Genomic DNA, 22588 nt, shown 5'->3' with positions numbered 1-22588 from the left:
AGTTAACATTCGTAGTGGTTATTTACGCAAAAAGTAGATAACTAAAAAAAATGTAAAATTATTATTTTTAACAAAAAATTAAAACCGACTTCCAAGGTAAAAACAATAATAATATGAACTAAAAAGTATTAAATAACTCTTACTCTATAATAGTGCCTTTTTCAGAATTCGTCTAAATATCTACTATTTCTGTACATGCTACAGTCTTCATTATTTTGAAGTCGGTACTAGCTAATTTTATCGTGAGTTCAGTCAATGTCAGAATATCTGAAGCTTTTGGGACTGGTACCGACTTCAAAGTAATGAAGACTAGTATTATATCCTATACAACACCAGAAGAATTTTGAAAATCGGTCCACAAACAGCGAAATAATCATCAAAAACATCTGCTTCGATGCATAATATCACGAAAAGCATCAATAATTGGGTCATAATGTGATGACCCATGGCATAATTATGATTGTGATGATGATGATCAATTAAATTGATGTGTTGGCTTATGCTTTCAGTTGTTTAAACAACGCTGAAATCCCCGAACCTGTATCTATAAGGATTCAAAAGTTCTGTTGGGTACATTCGGATCCAGGGTATAACCTGGTGCGAAACGAAATACTTTTTGATAGCATTTACCTCGAATGCTTCAGAAAAAATTGAAATCACTATATGTTTCCATACAAATTTCAAGGAGTCCCCTCGATTCCTCCAAGATCCCATCATCCGATCACAACTTTTGTGAACATGGTACCAAATTCGAGTTTAACCCTATACAACACAAAAATAATTTTGAAAATCGGATCACAAACGGCTAAGTTATCGTTGAACACACAAAAAAAAAGATACATACAGCCGAACGTATTACCTCCTCTTTTTTGGAAGTCGGTAAAAAACAACCATCTTGCTATAATAGCTGTTGGTTACGCTACCACTTGGTGTACTGCCGCTTATATTCTGGAAAAGTATACAAAAGATGTATAAGTTTTTGAATTATGAAACCTAGACTTGGCTTTCCATCCCTTTGAACCATGATAGATGATCATGACAAGCGCTATCATTACGACAACTGCTGTTATTGCTGTACAGCATCCTAGTAAGCCCAGCCCAATAGGATTATGCGTTTTACGGATAAGTAGTTTTTGTGTGAAATAATAGAGCGTAATCGCTTGTTTGTATTTACAATATAATATTATGTTATGTAACAATTAATTAAATACTACGAATATTAAGAACAAGTTATTTATAGATATATAACACAGAGTGTATAACAAAGTGATAATACTGTATGTTATATAAATTATATTGTAGTGTGTATAGATTTTTAATTAATGTATGAGCAAATAAGATGAGAAACAGAAAAGCAATTATTTCATCACGGCAATTACCTTCACAGTGAACCCTATACATGGGTTACCATTTACAAACAATATACCTACATACGCTAAGTATATTGTTTGTAACCCTTGTAACTTGTATAGAGACTGGAGTCCACCTTAAAGTAGTATCACTTTGTTTTGTAACACTTCGTATTATAATGTATACGCAAACGATTAAAGTAAGTATGTAGGTAAACGTAACAAAATATTTTAAACTACAACTTTAGCTTTAACAACACTATAAAAAGAAAATTACACTTTTAAGCAAAAATTATACAGGTAAATCTATACTCTCACTCCTTCGACGTATGACGAACTTGGCGAAGTCGTCCTTCTCCGGGCAGAAGGCGGCGACGGGCTTGCACTGGGCCGCCGCGGCCGCTTGCTGGATCTGCTCGCCGAAACCGCGCACCTCCTCCCGCTTCAGCTCCACCATGTACTTGCGCGACTCCATCACCACCGTCGCGTCGTCTCGCGCCATCGACCACACGCTCGGCTTCAGCCGCGGCAGCAGGTTGTGCCCCACGAACACCCCGTGGAACAACCCCTGGAAATGCGGCTTATGCGGGTAGTGGTCCAGCGCCGACAGCGACAGGAAGTGCACCTTGCCGAAGTCCACGTTGATGTACGTCTCGCGGTCCTCCCTCAGTAGCAGCGGCGCCTCCGGGCCCGCTTCCGAGATCCTCACGTCCAGGGAGGTCAGGACGGCCGCCCCGAGGCTCCGATTTTCAATTGTCATCGCTTCCGCGTCGAAACTCCGGCGATTTTCGAGCTCGTACAGCATGCGCATCACGTTCCGCTCGGCGACGTCCGTGGCGCGCTCGCGGTTGACCCCGTGCGACGACTTCAGCATTTCCTCGTCCTCGCAGTCCAGGCCGAAGCCGACGAAGGGCGACGTGACCAGGTCGCCCAGGTACCCGCGGTGCAGGTACCGCTCTCCGCACTTGTACACGCCCGCCGCGAACGACACGTTGGGCCGGCACACCTCCGTCTCCAGCCACGTGTACGCCACGCCGTGCTCGCGGAAGTGTTTGTACTCCTGGAAACAGATCTGCCCGGCCACCTCCTTCAGCCGCATGTGGTAGTCCCAGTCGAACACGCCGGCCCGGCTGTCGTACCTTACCCCCAGGCCGTGCCTCAGCCGGTGCTCCCACAGCTCGCAGGCGTTGAATTGATTAGTGTTGCCCGTCGTCCAGAAGCAGAACAGATTCTCTAGGTAGTCCCTCTCGCGGTACTTGAGCTGATCCACGGAGACGCACGGCAGGAGGCAGCTCATATAATCCGGGTTGGAGATCATCCCCACCAGCTGCCTCGCCTTGGCGATCGTGTACCTGGACGTCGAGGGCCGGAGGAGGATGTTGCCGTACACCTCGAGAAATCTTCGCGTCTTCTCGAGGAGGCCGCATCGCGTGGTCTTCTCGAGAGCCAAGCTGAGCAGGAGAAGCTGTCTGGCAACGAGCTCCGGGCAGCCGTCCACGACGAATAGATTCATGTAGCGGCGCTTGTGCCGGTACGCCTGCGACAGCGTCTTGATGAGGTGGCGCGCGTCGCAGCCGCCGATCACGAGAAAATTCAATTCGAAGGCATTTCGGTCCCCCTGGCGGAGGTACTCCTGCTGCAGGTCCAGCGCCGGACTCACTCCCCAGAACATCGCGTCGATCGGGCCGGGGTGCGGTGTGAAAATGACTCGCCTGTCAATGTCATGGCAACCGAGATATAATTGTCTACTGAAGCGCGCTTGTTAATAGGGCGTTACCATGGCAACTGGCTATTCGCGGTAGGTACCGATTTATTTTCATACCCAACCTTCGATTGATTAACGAAACCCTCATATGGTGTGATTTTTTATAAGCCCAATAAATGATAAAATGAATTATTATTATTTGAATATACAATATAATTAATTGTAATATTGTTTTATTAGATTCATGCATAGGCTTGAGTGATTGTTTGTTACCTTGTAAAGTTTGTTATCAATGATGTTTTAATAAAGATGGCGTATGCCAATGATATTCTTGGCGTATGCTCATACAAAGCGGTCCTCAGAATTTGTTCCTTTACGACATATAAATACCTACCTCTGGTATATATCTACAACGATGTCAATACTTGGATATGGCATACGCCATCAAAACTGTAGCAATGTTTTTGCATGCAAAATGTGAATCGAGAAAATATTGTCGTCCTTTTTGTCTTACAGTAATAGCATAAACTACTTTCTCTTTCACTCATTTTACGCTTTCAATGCATATTTTACATAATCAATGTCACCGCGTCTATGGCACACTCTCAGATGACTGATGAGTGAGCTCACTCATTTCGAGGGTGACACATTTTCGCGTTGACGATTGTATGGAATGCCTTTTCTAAAGGTTATAATTCTATGTATTTCTATAAATTACAACAATGAATGCGACAGACAATACGTAACGAATGATATAGATAAAAGGATTGCTATATATTTTGAGTTGCACTTGACAGCGAATGCGCGACATACTAGATCAAGAGAATACTGTTATTGTTGAACAGAAGAGACATTTAATAAAACAAATTGTTTGTTCTATAATTTTTTATTATTCTATATATATTATAATATAATAAAGTCGGTCGTAACTCGTAGGAAAACAAAAGTGTACCCAATATACATAATATTTTAAAAAATCCTAATACATGGGGCGTTTAACGTGTAATTTTTTTTCTCTTTGTCTGTATACAGAATGTAACAAAAATAAGTGATAATACTTTAGAGTATGTACGTGTTCCCTGTGGAGAGTTCACTGTGAAAGTAGCAACGCTGAAAGACCAAAAATTTTTTTCACTTTTGTATGGGAAAACTCGTGACGCTCGGGCCTTTGCCCATACAAAAGTGAAAAAAAAATTTCGTCTTTCAGAGCTGCTACTTTCACAGTGAACTCTCTACAGGGAACACGTGCATACTCTAAAGTATAATCACTTATTTTTGTTACACACTGTATAGGTACCTACATAATATAAAGTTACTTTAGGAGTTTAGTCCGGATATACGTCCGAGCTGAACTCCGTCAGTCAGTCAGGACCATATTGAAATATTGTTCGAAGATATTCGTCAACACGGAGGGTATAATAACAATCCAGATACAATTCAGTTCAAGGGCATTTATAAAAAAATATTTAACCACCTGGAACTGCGGTCTTCTTTTACAGAAAATTGTATACTTACCGGTGGAACATTTTTAACCGACTTCCAAAAAGGAGGAGGTAATATGTTCGGCCGTGGATATATATATATATATATATATATATATATATATTTTTCCAATACATAATTGCTCATCAGCAGTTAATAATATAAATAACACTTGTGGTGGACGCATTTATGGTTAAGAAGATCTAACCGAGGATGATAATATATTTTTACCAAGTGATAAAAAATCTCAAGATAATGTTACAGTTTTAACTGATATCCTTTACGAGGAAAACGATTTATGTAACGTGGAACAAATCGTTGGATATATTTCAGGTTGGGTTTCCAGAAAACTTTGCGAACGTTTGAAATGTGAAACGTGTCGTTCATCTTTGTTTACCGATGAAAAATTATGGTTTCACAAACTGGTCACATTGAAAGATATCTAGGAGGTTTATGTTTTGCTTCACCCAATGTTTTTTTAGTCTACTTATCAGAAAAATTATCAAAAAATTCATTTAAAAGAACGGTCCCTTTTTCGGTAATTCTCGAGACATTCATCAGTTACAATATACTATTCTGAAATTTTTTAATCATTTATTTTATTTATTTATTTTGTTCAATACTGTATAAAATAATATTACAAAATACAAGAAATCTTGCCGCAAAAACTACAATGAGTTTATCTGGACAAGATATGGTCGCATTAGTTAACTTTACACAATAGAATAGATGTTTTTTTAAATAGAATAAATGTTTTAGGGTTCTGTACCCAAAGGGTAAAAACGGGACCCTATTACTGAGACTTTGATGTCTGTCCGTCTGTCCGTCAATTGATAACCTCCTTTTTTTGAAGTCGGTTAAAAATTGTGCTCTCTTGCCGATGAAACCACAGGCACCGCAAATTTTCTCATCCTTTTGGCGTAGTATATTTGTCTTGGGCTTCAAATTGTACTATTTTTTTCAGGCATCCAATCATTCTTACTTCTAAAGGCATATTACTTCTGTTTTATAATAATTATAAAAATACTTACTTATAAAATGTATACATTTATAATATAATCCTATAGACCCACCCCGGAAACCGAGCGGCGCATGGCGTACTAGACAGCTTACCTATCCATATTTTAATTTATAAAATAATTAATCTAACATGGTTTGGGCTAAATGTTAAAAGGGAAAACGCATGTGTAGTTTTAAATTAAAAAATATTAAAACGAAAAGATGTTTACAATATTACGCAATTAGTTGATGCCTACGTGTTGGTGCCTACGCAATCGCTTCTGATTATTTCAATTGATTATTCTATTATCTGTCCTTATCACGCTGCAGTTGTCGTCCGTATTTTCTATCCTTTTTTTAGTTTAATTTTTTGCATTGAATAATTTGTCGATAATTTTGGAAAATATCCAAATAAAAATTAATTACTAGATGTTTTCATGTACTTACTTGTGGTACGTAATTTTTTCATCCTTTTTTACATTATAAGTATAATTTTTGCATTTCCTAAAAACGCAGCTTGGCATTCTAAATCAAAAACGTGACACCTCGTCGCTCACTCGCTGCCAACATGCAACTAATTCAAAAGAAGGGACTTAGCTTCATTTGGCCGTATCAGACTGTACGCGCTAGTGCGATATCTACCTTTTTTTTATAATAGAAAATCATAATTTGTTATGCATTGAACGATCGTCTTTATAAAATATAAATAAAATTTCTTATTCAAAATAGTTATCATGAATTCACTTTTAAGTCAGAAGAAAGATAAAGTTTTAAAAATGGTAAAAATCGTTAGAGTCCGGTGTCCCCCTTCTACCAGCTAAAATATTGCTTCTGGAAATGTGAAAAAATTCACGAGAGTAGGAAATATGCAGAATTTAAAAGGAAATCTATCACGACTAAGAAGACTTCATAAGTTATTGAGTATAGTCGATCAACTAAATAAAATGTATTCGGAGGAACTTTTAGTTCAAATTCCTTTGAATGTAACTGAGATGATGTTGTTAATAATGTAAAACACGTTATAAAATTATCAAAAACTAGCGTTACTAGTTACTACGGAACCCTGTATTGCGCGCGGCCCGAAACGTATTTGACCGGTTTCCATTTTGCTATACGGTTCCCATAATTATACGGTATACCTACTTAGAGCTTTTTTTATAATTTACAAAATATGTTCTAGATCAATGCAGAATTTCAGGACTTGATTCATTGAATACAAATAATTTTCATTTGTTATTGTTATTTAGTATTTATTGAAGTACTATTATGTGCGAGTTTCTTACGCCGGTTCTTCTCGCCGGGATAGTTCCCGAACCGGTGGTAGGCACCATCATCATCTTCTGATGCTGCGAGTGTCCATGGGCGACGGAAGTTGACCCGTTTGCTCGTTTGCCCCCTTATTTCATAAAAAAAACGTTCTGAAAGTATTTGTTACAAATCTATTCGGAAATAAAACAATTTTTATTTTATTTATTTATTATTTATTTATACCACATAACGTATGAAGACGCGTTAGCGTTCAATTTTTCGACTTACCCACTATTATTCTAAGATTTTTCTTATGTCTACCCCTAATATTTTGTTTTAATTCTTGTGAATTGACTAATTAATAGAGGGATCCATTTGTTTTTAACTATGAAGGACCAGGAGCGCATAATGTAATGAAGAGGTATTTCCGTTAATTTTTTTCGACCTACCCACTAATTCTAAGATTTTTCTTGTGACTACCCCCAAAATCACATATTCAGTCATTAAAATAAAGCAACTTTGTGCATAATTTATGTATTTCGAATCAGTAAATACAAAAATTTTGAAACTGATATAAATAAATACATACTATCTAATTATATTTAATATAGTATAAACGAAATGCAATTGAAGCTTGACGTGGCGAAGCACATTAGTCTATCCGGATGCGAACGCCACTACCATACACATTAAGTCGGCACTACATTATATAGGCGAACGCGTTGGCCGACGCGTTGGCCGGCGCGCTGGCCCATTGTGTAGAACAGGCGAAATACCTACCGCAAACGCGCGAACGCCCGTTCTACGCATTGGGCCAGCGCGCCGGCCAACGCGTCGGCCAACGCGTTCGCCTATATGTAGTGCCGATATAAACACGTATACACTATAATAAGGCGTAACGTAACATAAATTAGTGATAACACGTTAGGGTGTGTGTTCCATATATAGAATTCACTGTAAATGTTGCAGCGCAGAAAAAGTGGCATTTCGTCATTGCAGAATTACTTTTTGCCTATTTGCCACTACGTTAGTCACTTTTTGCCTATTTTGACTTTTTCATGCAATTCGCTAGAAAATCGGAAGACGTGTCGTTTTAGCCAATCGGAACACGTGTCGGCCAACAAAACTCGTAAAATAGTTAAAAAGTAAATCTGAACCAAGTACTATGGAATCTGTACAAAATTTAATTCATTTTTCTCTCTCCGGAAAAGTTGCTACTTTTGACTTACGTGGTGTTAGAACTTCAACGACGATTTGTCTTAATATAAACAGTTATAGTCAAAAGTTACTATTTCAGCACTGCTGCATTTACAGTGAGCTCATATTATAAGGGACACAAATCACAATACACATCAAGTATACTTATGCCCCCTTACTAATAAACGCTGTATAAGCTTTGAATAGTTATACAGTGTTTTGTCTTCTTCAATCCAAATTAAAATGTCACTTGTATGACAGGAACAAAACACTGTATAACTATTCAAAGCTTATACAACGTTTATTAGTAAGGGGGTAAGTGTGTAACCACTTTGTTTATTAATAGCCTCTCAAGTCTTAATCTACTTACTTTGACTATTTAGTCTGTGCTATAACTATGACCCACCACAGAACCAAATATAATCATTACAGGACGTATTGGTCGCGTATAATTTTACGATTGCTCGAAGAAAATGGAAGGCAGTTCGATTTTCAGGGCTCTTTGGTGCGGTGAGGAGCGAAAGGGCTGATTGCGCTATTGGTAGATTCAGACGCGTCGTTATTGGCAACTTTCGTTCATGTAAGCCTCGTCCACTTTCGCCGGGCGATTTTACACTTGTGCGCGGCCTATACCTGCTTAATTAAATAATAATTATTATGATGACTTATTGCAGCTTTTTCTGTGATCACTAATATTATAAACTATGTCTAAACATACAAGCACAGAACAAAACTTTCGTACAGATAAAGCAATAATTATTATGAAGAGCTACATAGTGATCGCCAAAATCTTTTCACTACTACAAGCATACACAAACTCCTTTTGTGTTTACGTTTACTCAAAAGTGTTTACTTTTACTATAGGGGAGCCCTAGAACAATTTTATTTTATTACAATCAAGTAAATTTTTTGTGAGTAGCTTCGTTTTGATAAGAAGAACAACATTTTTATTTGCGAAAAATTTTGAAAGTGGTAGCTAACAGAGATATATAAAGGATTTCATACTTTGAATTGATGGTCCTAAAATATGGACTATTTTATTTTTAGGACTATGTTACTTTTAAATTATGTGACTATTAATCTAACAATATACAAAAAAATCTGCTCGTTCGGGTTCCGTTATGGGGTTTTGTAATCAACAAAACTTGGTTGACTACTGAACCCTAAAACGGAACCTTAACAAACTGCTTTTTTGTATATTGATAGGTTAATAGTTATATAATTTCAGAGTAACATTGTCCTATAAATAGAACAATCCATATTTTAGGACCATCAAGTCAAAGTATGAAATCCTTTCTATTTCTGTAAGTCAAGATTTTTCGCAGATAAAAATGTTGTTCATCTTTAAATCAAAACGAAGCTGCTCACAAAAAATGAGCTTGATAGTAATAAAAAAAATGTTCCAGGGCTCCCGTACTATAGTGTCTACTTCTAACGGTCAAGTATAGTAGAGTCGATTGCAAAATCATGCTATCTCTATATAAATATAGAAATAACAAGACACGAGCACAATTGTCATGTTTGTACGGTATCTATATCAATAATAAAAATGTTACCAATAGAATGACAAAAAAAGAGGTAAAGAAACCGTGCGTTCCTATTTATTTCAAAACAATGTAACTTTAGGCAACATGTTCACAATAAATGCCTATAATTACAATACTGAATGTTTACGGTACAAACGTTGTACCAAAGGAACTTAATAACGCCTGACGTACCTACATTAATTTATTAATTAAAATATAATGATAATTAATTCAAGTAGATACGATATGTACACAATTATTATATCACTGGAACTTTAGGAAACTTTTATGTTATATTATAAGAGTACCTATGTTGTGCTACTTAAAGTGAAAATAAAATACGACAGTTATAAATTAAATTAATATGAAAGATTCTATAGCTTTTCGACTATTTACACATTATTAGTTATTACTCATTGATAAAGATATTTTAAATCCAGCGTTACTTAACAAACACGAGTAGGCCTTGTAAAGTTACTCGCTGTGTTAATATTTTTATTAGAAGGGGTTAGAAAACAAGAAATCTGACACCATACTGTTTAAAGTACCCACAATATAACTGTCTCTATCTGTATTTCACTCTATCTTTCTTATTTCATACCTTTTTATACACAGAACACAAACTCACAAAATAAAACTTTTTTTGGGATTCATAAAGGTCGTAAAATTTTATAATGTACTCAAACTTTTTCGACCTCAAAATTCGATGGGAATGTAAAATACTTTTGTTGCTTTTTAACAATATAGCATATCTTAAAATTTAGTTTGATATTATTTTTAGCAATATTCCGCGAAATATTGCTAAAAATAATATCAAATTAAACTTTAAACTATGGATTTCCGCAAAGTAACGACTGATTCAATTAACTATCTAATATAGCATATATCAAAGCATATTATGATATGAAAAGAATATCAGAATAATACATTACTAACGTAGCATAAAGCATCTAGTCCTAAAATTACAAAAGTAGAGTAAAGACTTGAACAGCTTCTCTATACGTTCGAATTGTAGTATACTTACTACAAAAACGTTGGCATTAAGGCTTAACAACTTATAATATACGTTACATAGACTGGACTAGAGAAAACTAAACAGTAAACATTATAAATAACAATAAGGAGGTTGCAAAAATACCTATAATATTTTTATCATCAACTGCACCAACTCAATTAAAACAGATTCACATTTTTGATTAAGAACAATCTAAAAATGTGATGATAAACTATTTACATCTAATATAAATATTACAACAAACAGTCAATAATTCGGAGTCGCAATAATAATATTATATAGGTATCTAAGATATTTGGTGACAATAAAATAATTAATAAACAATAGAGGTCAAAGTGTTCACACAATTGAACAAGTCCCGGCCGGCGCGCCGCAATAATATTCCAGATTCACTGATCGCTTTCTTTGGCTCATGTCAAGAGAATCTAGTTTCGTCCTTAGACGCGAGGACTTTCGGTTTCGAGACCTTCGCCTCGAGAGCGGCTGGCGCGTTGGCGGCGCGCCACTCGGCGCTGCGGTTGGTGTACGTGGAAGACGTCACGGGCACCTTGCGCGTCTGCTTGATGTGCAGCTTGTTCAGCCACAGGTCGCGCGTCTTCTTGTTCCCTATCACGAAAAACACGAACAGAATGAATCCTTGGAACGTCGCAGTCAACGTGAACAGATAGGCCGCGACCACGTTGCTGGCGAACAGACCGAAGATCCACGGCAACCCGAAGAGGAACACCAGCATACAACTCACCGAGGCGCACCGAAGCGCCTCGTTGTTCTCACCGTGCCTCTGGATCCTCCTCGAGACAAACACGGAACGGACTATCAACGCGAATAGTATCCAGTTTGTAAGAAGAATGGCCGATATCGGCGCGTAAACGGTCAGCCAGAAACCCACGCCGGTGGGGTAGCAGAAGGTCCCGCTGGGGGTCATCTCCTCGAATGTTCTCCCGTAAGAGTCTCGGGAGACAGACAGGAGGACGCCGACGACGACGCAGGGCGCGCCCCACGAGAACGTCGCCGCCTTCAGCAGCTTGTGGGAGGCGTCGCGCGAGAACACCAGCACCAGCCGCCGGTACGCCAGCACCGCTGCCACCAGCATCCAGCAGAACGACGCCAGCACAGCGTAGTGGAGAAGTACACCGACCAGCAGGCACAACATATCCTGCTGGTCGAAGTGCACGAATATAACTAGTAGGAAGCTCAGAACCGTAATAAATATCGCCATGCACAGTTGAAGCCAGATCTTGTTGCTGTACTCTCGCCGCCAGGATCTGAAGAGGAGGGCGGTGACGCCGATCATGATGAGTCCCAGTATAGACAGAAAGCAGCCGACGATCGATATAATTTCTAAAGCGCTTTCGTCGGCTTCGGAGAACACCGCTTTCGGCGCTAGAACCTCGGCGAAATGTGTCAGATGGTTGCACCTGCACGTGTCCAACATCCCCTCCTCGGTCGCGCGGATAAAGGTGCACCCCTCCTGGGACCAGTAGCCGGTGCGGTTCTCGAGGAAGTGCCAGTACGCGCACGACCGGCTCTCGTTCCGCGCCAGCGTCGTAACTATCGGGCTGAGATGAATGTCTATAACCTGTGAAAAGATCTATACTAAGTACTCGTTCTCACCAAAGATACATAACTTGCGATTGGTATTAATTTCATTTTTCACATTCACATTTTTAATATTTGTTTCTGTTTTTCAAGCTCATATTTCTTATCGTTGGTCACGAAGCTCGTATACAGAACAATTTTATAACACTTTTATAGTTTATAAAATTATTCCTCACCTCTCCTCCGTGGAAGTGAGTGACGTTTTCAACGTTGACGCTGAGCACGCGGCTGTTGACGGCGAAGCCCTGGGAATGGAACGCGCGGTCGTTGCGGAAGACCACGAAGCTGACGCGCCGCTCCGACTCCGACACCGACGGGGGCAGGTTCACCACCACCTCACTCTCTCCCGCGTTCAGGACCGTCGAGTTTGGTGCCTCTAAAAACGGAAGGTTCTTAATTCAAAAACATCTTTTTGTTAACCTTAAATTGATTGCGGCCAAATGTGGGCCATTTTATTGCAACTTTTCTATCGCCAGGATCAACAGTCATGTTGGACACAACACAACTATGGACACCTTTTGATTTATCATACCGAGGTATGATTTCCGAGGAGGAAACTAAATCTTGAGATCAAAATTAGAAAAAAAAAAAAGTTTCGGAAATATTCTAATAAATCGTAAGATAACTTAACTTACAATATCTTTGCTTTTTTGAAAGCAAAGATATTGCTTGATATTGCTTAATATTTGTTCTCGACAACCATCTATTTCCATTGCAAGATTTAAGAAAGCAAAGATATTGCTTGATATTGCGTAATATTTTTGCTCGACAACCATCTATTTCCATTGCCTAAATTCATTCATATTATTATTAAAGTAGGTACCGGATATAAACTCAAAATCGTGTTCCTCGAAGGTGTCATTGACGACGGCGATGCGGAAGCCACGGATGGGGTTCTGGGGGCGCGCGTCGGCCATCAGCAGCGCGATGTTGGGCCGGACGATCTGCTCGGTGTCGTTCAGCACCACGGTGTTGCCCAGCTGCTCCAGCAGGTCCAGCAGCTGCCCGGGGATCTCCAGGTCGTCGTCCTCGTTCAGAATAGCGTCCACCTGGAAGAGCATCGTTATCTATTTATTTATTTTATTAAAAAAATTTAGAGCTACATAATTATTATTAATATTATACTTGTAACTTGAATTACTGGAAAACAAAGAGCCGATACCAAGTTTTCACTAAAGAAAATTCATTACAAAAATAATGCAATGATTTTTGACTAAGTAAATAAAATAAATAAAATAAAAAACTCTTTATTCAAACCATTAATGAAACAAATCAGATACAAAGAGGGAAAGAAAAACAGTTTGAAATGGCGGCCTTACTGCTGGAAGCAGTTTCTTCCAGGCAACCGTAAACTTAATTGCTTAGCAAAACAAATACTTAACTGAAAATATTAATTATAAACATAGATATAAAAAATAACAAAATGACAAAATGAGATACAATATATAATAAGATAAATAAATATTATACACAAATAAATATAATAGATACAATTTCTATTAATAAACATACTTTAAGTAAGTACTTAGTTTAAAGATAGCAGCCACTTAAAAGATCTACATTGTGCCTGCGGGCTTTGTAGTTATACAAGTATCAGACAAATACAGGGACGTCGAATAAGCAAAACGTATAAATACATAGAGAAAATATTTTTGTTTAGTGGATAACTACCAAGGTTTATCGTTGGCATTTTGAAACAGCGGATCAATAACTACAGACGTCTTGGTCGTGATTCGTGACACTCTTGTAATCCATAGTGCTTAGTCATATTGCATTCGCTTGTTTGGACAACGAAGTTAGAAGTCGAATCCCAAGGCTCTATCTAACTTCTATCTAACTTCTATCGATCTATATAACTTCGCCATCGAAACTAGCGAAAGCATTTGAACTAAGGACCCTTAAAGGTTCCTATTCAAAGCACTTACATTAGTAAATACATCATCGATGTCACCAACGGTGAGGTTCCCCTCGTTTGACAGGAGGCCTTCCAGTTCATTGATAACTTCCTGCACCTGTTGATCACGCTGCAACAAACACAACATCATTCAAGGTGCCAGAACATTAGGGTCATACACGGGCCACTATAATTCTGTTGCTATAAAATTGCCAGGCCGGTTTTGCTATAAAATTGATTCAGGCACTGCCACCCGACTCTATTGTTCCTAATAAAAATATAGAATGTGTGGATCGGGGGGGTGAGCCAAGATCTTTTCGTTTTCGCTTCGTTAATATGACGTTGACGTTCGACTCGTCTTATGTCAATTCCAAACATTTTGATCGGCGATTTTATAACGAAGCGAAAACGAAAAGATCTTGGCTCACCCCTCTGGTCTGGAAGCACGCCAATGCCCCAGGCAAGTCTCGATCAAAGGATATTTTTGTTAGTGAGAAGTAAATAAAAAGACTTAGGTACACATAGTCTTCTTCTTTATATAGCTAAGTTATGAAACATACAGTATTATATTCTTTCTGCATAGATGCAAAAACACCAAACAAGAAAAAAAAAATACGTTGGAAGCACGGCACCAATCTTACCGGAACTTCCGTTGTGGCAGGTAAGTCTGTGGTCATGGGCGGAGGGGTAGTAGTTGGCTTCTTCGTAGTGGTGGGCTTAGGCGGGCGGGGAGGCACCACCATGGTGACCGTCGCAGTCGTCTCCTCTATGGGGTCCGAACACGGCTCCGAGGAGGACTCTGAGGAGGGTTCCGGAATTGGCTCCAAGAAGGGTTCCGAAACGGGCTCCGTGGAGGGATCCGGGGCGGGCTCCCAGGTAGGCAACATCTCCGTGGTTAACGGTAGCGTTATGTTAGGCGCAAACTCTGTAGACTCCTCCGAGCTCTCGCCGCTCCACGTTCTAGTATCGTTCGCCGTCTACGAGTGTTAGCTGTTAGTACTTAATTCGTGCATTATTATTAGTTACTAATAAATAAATATGATAAATATTAATAAGATAAATATCATTAGATTGGCCTCATGCTAGCTAAACGCTTCAGTCGATTCAGTGACGTATTTAACCCTTCAAAGGAGCCAAGCCGACGCTCGCATCCTTGGTGTTTTGTGCGCCTGCTGCCGCTCGATCGGCAAATGGCTGAAGCGCCAAATCGTTAAATTACGCCTCTGGGCCGATTATTAGATTTAAAGGCAGTAGCCGTGCAAGAAAGCAGATATTAATATTATTAGCACTTTCAAAAGTAAAGTCTTGCGAGATGACACCAGAACTGACCTGTGTGGTCACTGCCTCCACGTTGGGAGCTTTGCAGCCCTCCCTTTTCGTTTCAACCGAACTCACTCCCTCCATGTAGTCTCCGACGCACGATCGCGTCTTACACACGCTCGAGTTAACAGAGCCTCCTGTTGAGAAGAACACGAGTGAAAATATAATAATCTTATATTATTTTATCAGGTAGACCAACAGCTATCAATAAAAGCAGTAAATAACTTACACTAGAAAATAGGAAGCCAATTACGAGCCTCACAAATAAAATATTATATACAGGACTAGCTGTTTCCCGCGACTTCGTCCGCGTCAACATAGTATAATAAGTAATAACAAAGATGGATAGTCCACTAACAAATATGAAAAAAGTAATATGTAACCTCCTCCTTTTTGGAAGTCGGTTAAAAAGTAGCCTAAGTTACACCTTACTACATCAGCTATCTACAAAAAAAGTCCCGGGAAAATAGCTCCAGCCGTTTCAGAGACTAGCCGGAACAAACAGACAGACAGACATACAGACAAAAATTGTAAAAAATGTAGTTTTAGTGTATGTAGCGTATAATATATAGATTCATATACATGTAATAAAAAACGGTTCTTTCAATATTAGAAACAGACACTCCAATTTTATTTATATGTATGTATGTATAGATGTATATATGTGTAGATGTATAAATGTTACATAGATGTATAGATAAGTAATAAGTTCAAACATAGCAAGCGCCACATACTACTAAGTAATATGTAATATTGCAAACATTTTGTGGCAATTGGGTCATAGGTGACATTGTGATGGAGCCGTGAACTTTGTATACAACGGCTGTCAATCATGTTTACAAGTTTGGGCTGCGTTTTTACCGGGGCTACCTATAATGTGATTTTAAGATCCTATAGAGTGCTCGCACTAAGCGGAGTAGGGCAAATGAAGTTAAGATATACAAACGATACCTAAAGGTGTGTCGATCCCGTCGTCCGTGCAGAAGTACACGGGCTTGACGTACACAATCCGCATGCCCTCCCACGTGCCCGGGGATACTTTGCCCATGTTGGGCGGTTCCAGTAGGACGTGGACCAGCACCGTCCGCATGTCTAGGTACAATCGCTTCACATCGCTTCGCACGTCCTCGGTATAGTTCTCTTTTTTCTCATTCATGTATTTCCTCAACACTCCCTCCTCACTTGGTCCGTTCAGCTTTCCGTACTTATTCTCGTATTGGTATTTGAAGTATAGATACCTGAGCACTTTATATTTCCATATATATTTAAACTTCTTCTGGAACCCGCTCGGGGTGTACGCTTCGCCTAGCTGAATCTTGATCGCAAAAACGTTTTTCACGGCCTCTGGTTTTTTAATGTATAAAATCTTATTGGACTCGCTGGGTGCGTAGGTCGTCAAGTCTTTGTGTGAGCACCAGTAGTAGCCATTTTCATTTAATCGGTACCAGTATTTGCCTCCCGTAACCTTTGAGACTGGTTCCGGGTATCTTACGATCGAGTCGGTGTAGCACGTGATGTCGTCCGGATCTATTGTGTCGTTTATCGCCAGTTTCATCAGTTTTTTGTCACTGTAAAAATAAATCAATGACACTTTGAGAAGATGAATTTGATTCAAATTTTAGGATGTTCAGAATGATAAGTCATTAAGAACGTTTAGTTGTATCATGTGAATTGTACATGAGTTTGCCACACGGCAAACGTCCGCCGCCTATATGGCAAGGTAATTTCGATTGAAAATCGACTCCTTTGCAATTCTCTGTGTGTCGAAAATTGAAAATTAGATACTTAAAATTTTGTCTGTTTTGACCGTATATCAGAAACTGTGCAATTTAAGAGAGCATCAGGACCCATTCCCAATCATTTGTTAAGTTTCTTAAATTAAACAATGAGATTCTTGCTGAAACAAAAAACTTACTAGTCTATGGTGAGGTGCAGGCCGAGGTTTCTAAGCGGTACCGCGCGCTCGCAGGCCACGTTGTAGAATACGTAGGAGCTGTTTACCAGGTACCAGTACACCTCCTGCTGGGCCCCAAACGACTCGTCGTATTTGCTCCCGTTCTCCTTAAAATGCCGCTTCGATTGTGGAACCTATGTAGAAACCACATTTTGTGATCTTAATCTCAATCGACATCAACGTCTCTAACGTTTGTATAAGCATAAGAATATTTTTTACCTCTGAATGGTCATCGAGCGCGTCGTATCGGAGCGAGTCGTCGTTCATCTTGACTCCCAGCGGCAGTATTCTGTTAATGGTCTTGGAGCTGCTGGCGTACACCCTGTTGGCGTATCTCCAGCCCCTGTAGAGCAGCGAGCCTCCCCGGGCGGCGCACAGGTCGCGCGCCTGGCTCCAGGTCGCGCGCACGGAGCCGCCGCCCGCGCCTTCCACCGCCGCCACGCACGTCGATATTGGGCTCCGAAACCTCATCGAGCCCTCGAAACCCTCGCACCCCTCGTTCGTCACCTCGTCGGCGTCCGGGTAGGCATCGACGAAGCAGTACCTGTAGTGCTTCTCCGAGCATTTCACGAGGGTGAAGTTGGTGTGCGGATCGAGGACGGCGCACCACTCCTCGTCTATGTTTATGTCGCGATCGATCGACTCGATCGACGCGGGCGCGAGTTCATCTCCGAAGTGACTCGTGCGCGACGTGTCCACGGGGAGTCCACCCGGGTAGAACGACTTGTACTCCGTCCAGATCTTGTGTTTCGGAGGCTCGATTTTGTCGAGTTTTAGTTCGCGGTACAGCTTGACGCTGAACATGTTTCCGATGCAGTCCTCGTAGACGTCCTCGAAGGCCTCGGGGCCCTTGAGTCTGTGACATATCGGGCGATTTCCTTTTGTGTAGGACACTTCGAAACCGATCGGACAAATCTCCGCCTCATCTTCGTGACTGGGTAGCGTCTGGTACAACAGCAAAAGCACTACAAACTGGCAGCAGCGCATCTGAAAATATCAAAACTGATATTTTTTTATGTTTTATAAAAATTAAATAATTACAAAAGCATTAACTTAAGTAGGAAAACAGTGACGCACTGTGGCAAAAATTGCTATTGGGTATTTATTTAATTTAGATGACATCCTGCTGCTGCTGATAACTATAATCTCTCTCTGGGTGAGTAACCATACATTTTAAATAAGTTTTTTTAAATAAAATTTTTAATGGTTGGATTTTTATGAAGCACCCAGAAGCCTAGGACAACATGAAGGAAGCCGCCATCCTTTTGGATGGTACTTTTGATGACATATAAAAACATTATCGAGTGTATTGCTGTTCCAGTGAGTGGTCGGCTCGCGACTGGCCACTAAACGCGCGGTAATCGGCGTGGAGTGGCCGAGTGTCGCACAGATTATATACTGCGGCTGATAAAGCTATATGGCTTTATAGTCGCTCCCACTGAAATACCGATTTCATGAGTCTCGTTAAATAACATCATCGTTTTAAATATTTATAAGTACAAGTCACAACGCTAACATAGTTCAGACAACAAACCTACATTTACACATCGTACTTTGGACCATAGGAAATAGGAATAAATTAAACTAAGATTGCTTTATTTGCTTTTTTACCTCCCCCTTCTACTACAGTAAACGCAAAAATTGTGATAAAAATATATTTTTGCGCTTAAGCCCAAAAACGTAGAGCCGCATCGCGCTCTGTGAGCTGACCCTTAGAACTCGCTACTGTGAAATGAAGCGTATAATGACGGAGGTGAAGATATGCACGGGGCGTGGTGGACCGTAGCAGTTGACCTCAGGGCGCTACGCACCGCCCGCCCCCTGCCGCCCGCCGCCCGCACCGCGTGACTCATGGCGGGCCACGCACACAGCGATTCGCGCTTATGCCTTATACATCTACAGACTACAGAGTAGTGAGGGGGACTAGCTATCTCGGTACTGTATTCTGTAGGTGTAGTCTGTAGATACTCTGATTATGGTATTAGTATGTTTCGATTGCTTTTCATTTCTTTTCTATCTATAACTGAATAATATTATGTTTATAATACAACTATAATACTCTGATAAAATGAAGGATGAGTGTTTGTAAGTTTTATGCGTAGCTTTCAATGTTTTATATTATGTAACATATTTTGGTAAGAATTAAGATTGAGGAGGTAAGATTGTCTGGAAAAATCGATTGCCACTTACGAGCCAGCAAAAAACATACAGCATCAGATTTAAGTCGACTATTATACAATATTATTAAGCCTTATAATCATACCAACGTGTTATTTCAAAGCTTCATAATATTAATTAAATGTTTTATAAATTAATAAAACATTTCAATAAAAGGCTATGCTTAATTTTATTTTTATGCAGACTCTGACTTTAACATATAAAGTGATCATTGTCTTTAGAGTACAATAATCACGTCTTTTTGTAAAATGTTAGCTTTTTTAAACTCTTAATTGAAATCAAATGATTATTAAATGTTTGTAAGTTTAATGACCGATCTCCTGCTACTCGCATTCAACATGGGCCTGCAACTATCGAAGATCGGTCATCTCGACGTTCATCGTGAGAGGCCTAAGTCCAGCAGTGGACGACTATAGGCTGATATGATGACGATGATGAAGTAATGTAATGTATCATATCAAGTTTCATATCGCATTTTTGCAATGTAATACTTAAATCATAATAATTATGATACTGTGAAGAAACGCCCTTTTCGTGGCCGGCAGTCGGTGAGAACATTCAGCGTAACTAATTGGGTGCAAGTGGCGACCTCGGCTACGGCCAAATCCGCGCCATTACGGTGAGTGGTTCTCACAGCTCGTAGTAATGGTACTACGAGCGCCAACGACTTACCCGGCTATTGCACATTATTATTAATTTAAGAATGTTCATTGCCGCGTTTAAATTATTATCATATTTAAATGTAATTAATTTTTTACGAACTAAGTAATTCTTTAAATGTTGTTTGGTTATTAAAAAAACAAGACATTCGTTACACATACATACATAATATATCAGCTGTATCCAATTCTAAAGAGTGATAGTTTCGAATTTATTTATCTTATAAATGATGAGTTTCTGAGATTTTTCATCTATACAACGATCTTATAGGATACTTTAGTTAAAAACATTAAAAACTGTGTATGAAACAAGTTTTAGATATAGACAGTAGACACTTTTAAAAACATAACTTTTTTTCAACATTTAGAATGTATTGCTCTCTACAATTTGCCTACCACCGATATGTAGCTGTGGTAGATTAACAAGGGGTGGGTTGCACCAACTTACTTTGATGTTCGGGCCACACTAACGAGAAACGCCGTTAATTATCGCGTTAATTCTAAAACATGTTATAGCATTATCGCCTTTACATGCCACTAATTAAAGGCGATAATGCTATAACATGTTTTAGAATTAACGCGATAATTAACGGCGTTTCTCGTTAGTGTGGCCCGAACATCACTATAACTGTAACTTTAACTATAACTTTAACTACAATGCAAAATGTCAAATCTTTGTTTAAGTCAATAATGGACGCCATATTTAACGATGTCCTTGAGCTCGACAAGGCTTTAAATGAACGTCGCGAAAAAAGGAACTTACGCCGTCATCATACAAAAACGCTATTTTTGACAGTTCTCCTTTACCAGCAGCGCCCCCGCCCACGTTCATTTAAAGCCTTGTCGGACCAGCTGTCATCTGTCAAATTCTGTGGTCAAAGTTAAGGTTAAAGATGTTAAAGTTAGCCTTAACTATAACCATAACTTTGACCATAACTGTAACTATAACCACGCCTCTGGTGCAACCCACCCTAAGTAGGTAATAAAAATAACAGAACCTAGAAAACTCACAATTTAAAAAACATTTATTTACTCTACATTTGGAATGTTATTGCTTTCTACAATTTGTTTACGAGTAGTGAATATGTGTATATGCGGCTATGTAACAAATATATAACAAAAATTACAATAATTATAAGGGTGAACCCAAACGAGTGTAATTTGTGAGTTGTGACTTGTGAGTCGCAGAATTTCGGTCGCGTAAATAATATCTTTTCATACAAATCAATACTCACAAAATTACGCTCGTGCGAATCAAACAGCACTTTTGTATGAAACTGAATGCGACAGAATTTCTGCCAACCGAAATTCTGCGACTCACAATTCACAAATTACGCTCGTTTGGCTTCAAATACCTTGTCTGGGCCGTCAGGTGGCAGGCGCAGCGCACATCTCTACGAAACTCCTGAGAGCCGCTCCTGAAACCAACGAAGCGCTTGAGACCACGGTAGGAGTTATGACTCTGTACACTTTGACATAAAGCATTCGATAGGCGTAATCCAAAGCACCCATAAAAATGCTGCGAAATTGTGTCAATCCGAAACTTGTTGGAAAGAAATTCCTTATCGCGCGTTGCGAAACTCGAAAGAGGACTAGACGGAACGACACTTGTTAACCGACACTTATTTTTTTGATATGGCGATGACGTCAACTGGCGGGAAATTTAGAACTTCCATCCCGGTGTCCCTTGACACTTCTCAAGTTTTTCCTATTATTTACTTGTTGTTGTTGCTATCCATAACTGCAGTTCCTCCATATTCTCTTATGGCCGGATTACATATTTCCAGTAGCAATCCAGCTGTCTATAATATTACTGGATTGGAATAATGACAATTGGCCATCATACAAGTAATTATAGTTTCTGCATGGTCAATATAAAACTATTCAAAAAGTATTCTTTAGAACCCGTTATAAGAAGTAAATCCTACGGGATTGCGCTGTCTCGATTTACATTCTACTTCCGGACAAAAGGGCTAGACGCATTTCCGTGTTTTAGCGATCAATTAAGTCCCCCGATACGAGGATAGTGAAAGGTCAATACACTTTAATTTATCAATAATTAAAATATAATTTGGACGTCAACTTTAAATTGGAGCGACGAATATAAAAACAAGTCAAAGGACAACTGGGCGATAAGGGCATGCCAGGTAGCGGTGCGGCTAGCTGCATATTTATATATGTTACGCTCAAAGATCGAAAACGCTCAGTGAGGGAAATTATTATTTTTTAACAAAAAATTTAAACCGACTTCCAAGGTAAAAACAAAAGTAATATTCTTAAAAATAATCTAAAAGGAATCAAATAATTCTTATTCGTTATTATAGTGCCGTCTTCAGACTTCGCCTAAACCTCAACTATTTCTGTACTCAATCTTCGTACTTTTGAAGTCGCTACCAGCCCGGAAAAGTTCTGAGATCCTTGATATATTAGAACTTACGCTAAGGTAAGCTGGTACCGACTTGG

The 22588-nt window shown here is 39.4% G+C and overlaps 2 protein-coding genes across 3 annotated transcripts in view; both read right to left on the bottom strand.

Moving 5' to 3' along the window:
- Positions 1–1602: 1602 nt before the first annotated feature.
- LOC121731846 (dynein axonemal assembly factor 3 homolog) lies at positions 1603–3141 on the bottom strand. The gene has a single exon (XM_042121519.1). It carries the CDS (start codon positions 3019–3021, stop codon positions 1642–1644), a length of 1380 nt encoding a protein of 459 aa, XP_041977453.1. The 5' UTR covers positions 3022–3141; the 3' UTR covers positions 1603–1641.
- Positions 3142–10451: 7310 nt separating this feature from the next.
- Positions 10452–22588, bottom strand: part of LOC121731843 — a 39026-nt gene continuing 26889 nt past the window's right edge. Inside the window, exons 2-11 of one of the 2 annotated variants that reach the window (XM_042121508.1) lie at positions 21481–21543; positions 17508–18275; positions 17250–17422; positions 16286–16902; positions 15344–15471; positions 14656–14991; positions 14046–14144; positions 12944–13169; positions 12297–12496; positions 10452–12100 (exon numbers count right to left, since the gene is read on the bottom strand). In XM_042121508.1, coding sequence (XP_041977442.1) covers positions 10937–12100; positions 12297–12496; positions 12944–13169; positions 14046–14144; positions 14656–14991; positions 15344–15471; positions 16286–16902; positions 17250–17422; positions 17508–18275 — 3711 coding nt within the window. In that variant the 5' untranslated portion in view covers positions 21481–21543 and the 3' untranslated portion in view covers positions 10452–10936. The remainder of the gene's footprint in view (positions 12101–12296; positions 12497–12943; positions 13170–14045; positions 14145–14655; positions 14992–15343; positions 15472–16285; positions 16903–17249; positions 17423–17507; positions 18276–21480; positions 21544–22588) is intronic. The other variant, XM_042121509.1, reaches the window with a different exon arrangement.

Source organism: Aricia agestis, chromosome 11, assembly GCF_905147365.1.
Source record: "Aricia agestis chromosome 11, ilAriAges1.1, whole genome shotgun sequence".
NCBI classification, from domain to species: Eukaryota; Metazoa; Arthropoda; class Insecta; order Lepidoptera; family Lycaenidae; genus Aricia; species Aricia agestis.
The sequence above is the reverse complement of the archived record's forward strand: the minus strand, read 5'-3'. Positions and strand labels throughout refer to the sequence as shown.

What these genes read in the sequence shown, in the direction of transcription:
- LOC121731846 (XM_042121519.1), bottom strand. Translation starts at nt 3,021, where the DNA reads ATGTTCTGGGGAGTGAGTCCGGCGCTGGACCTGCAGCAGGAGTACCTC.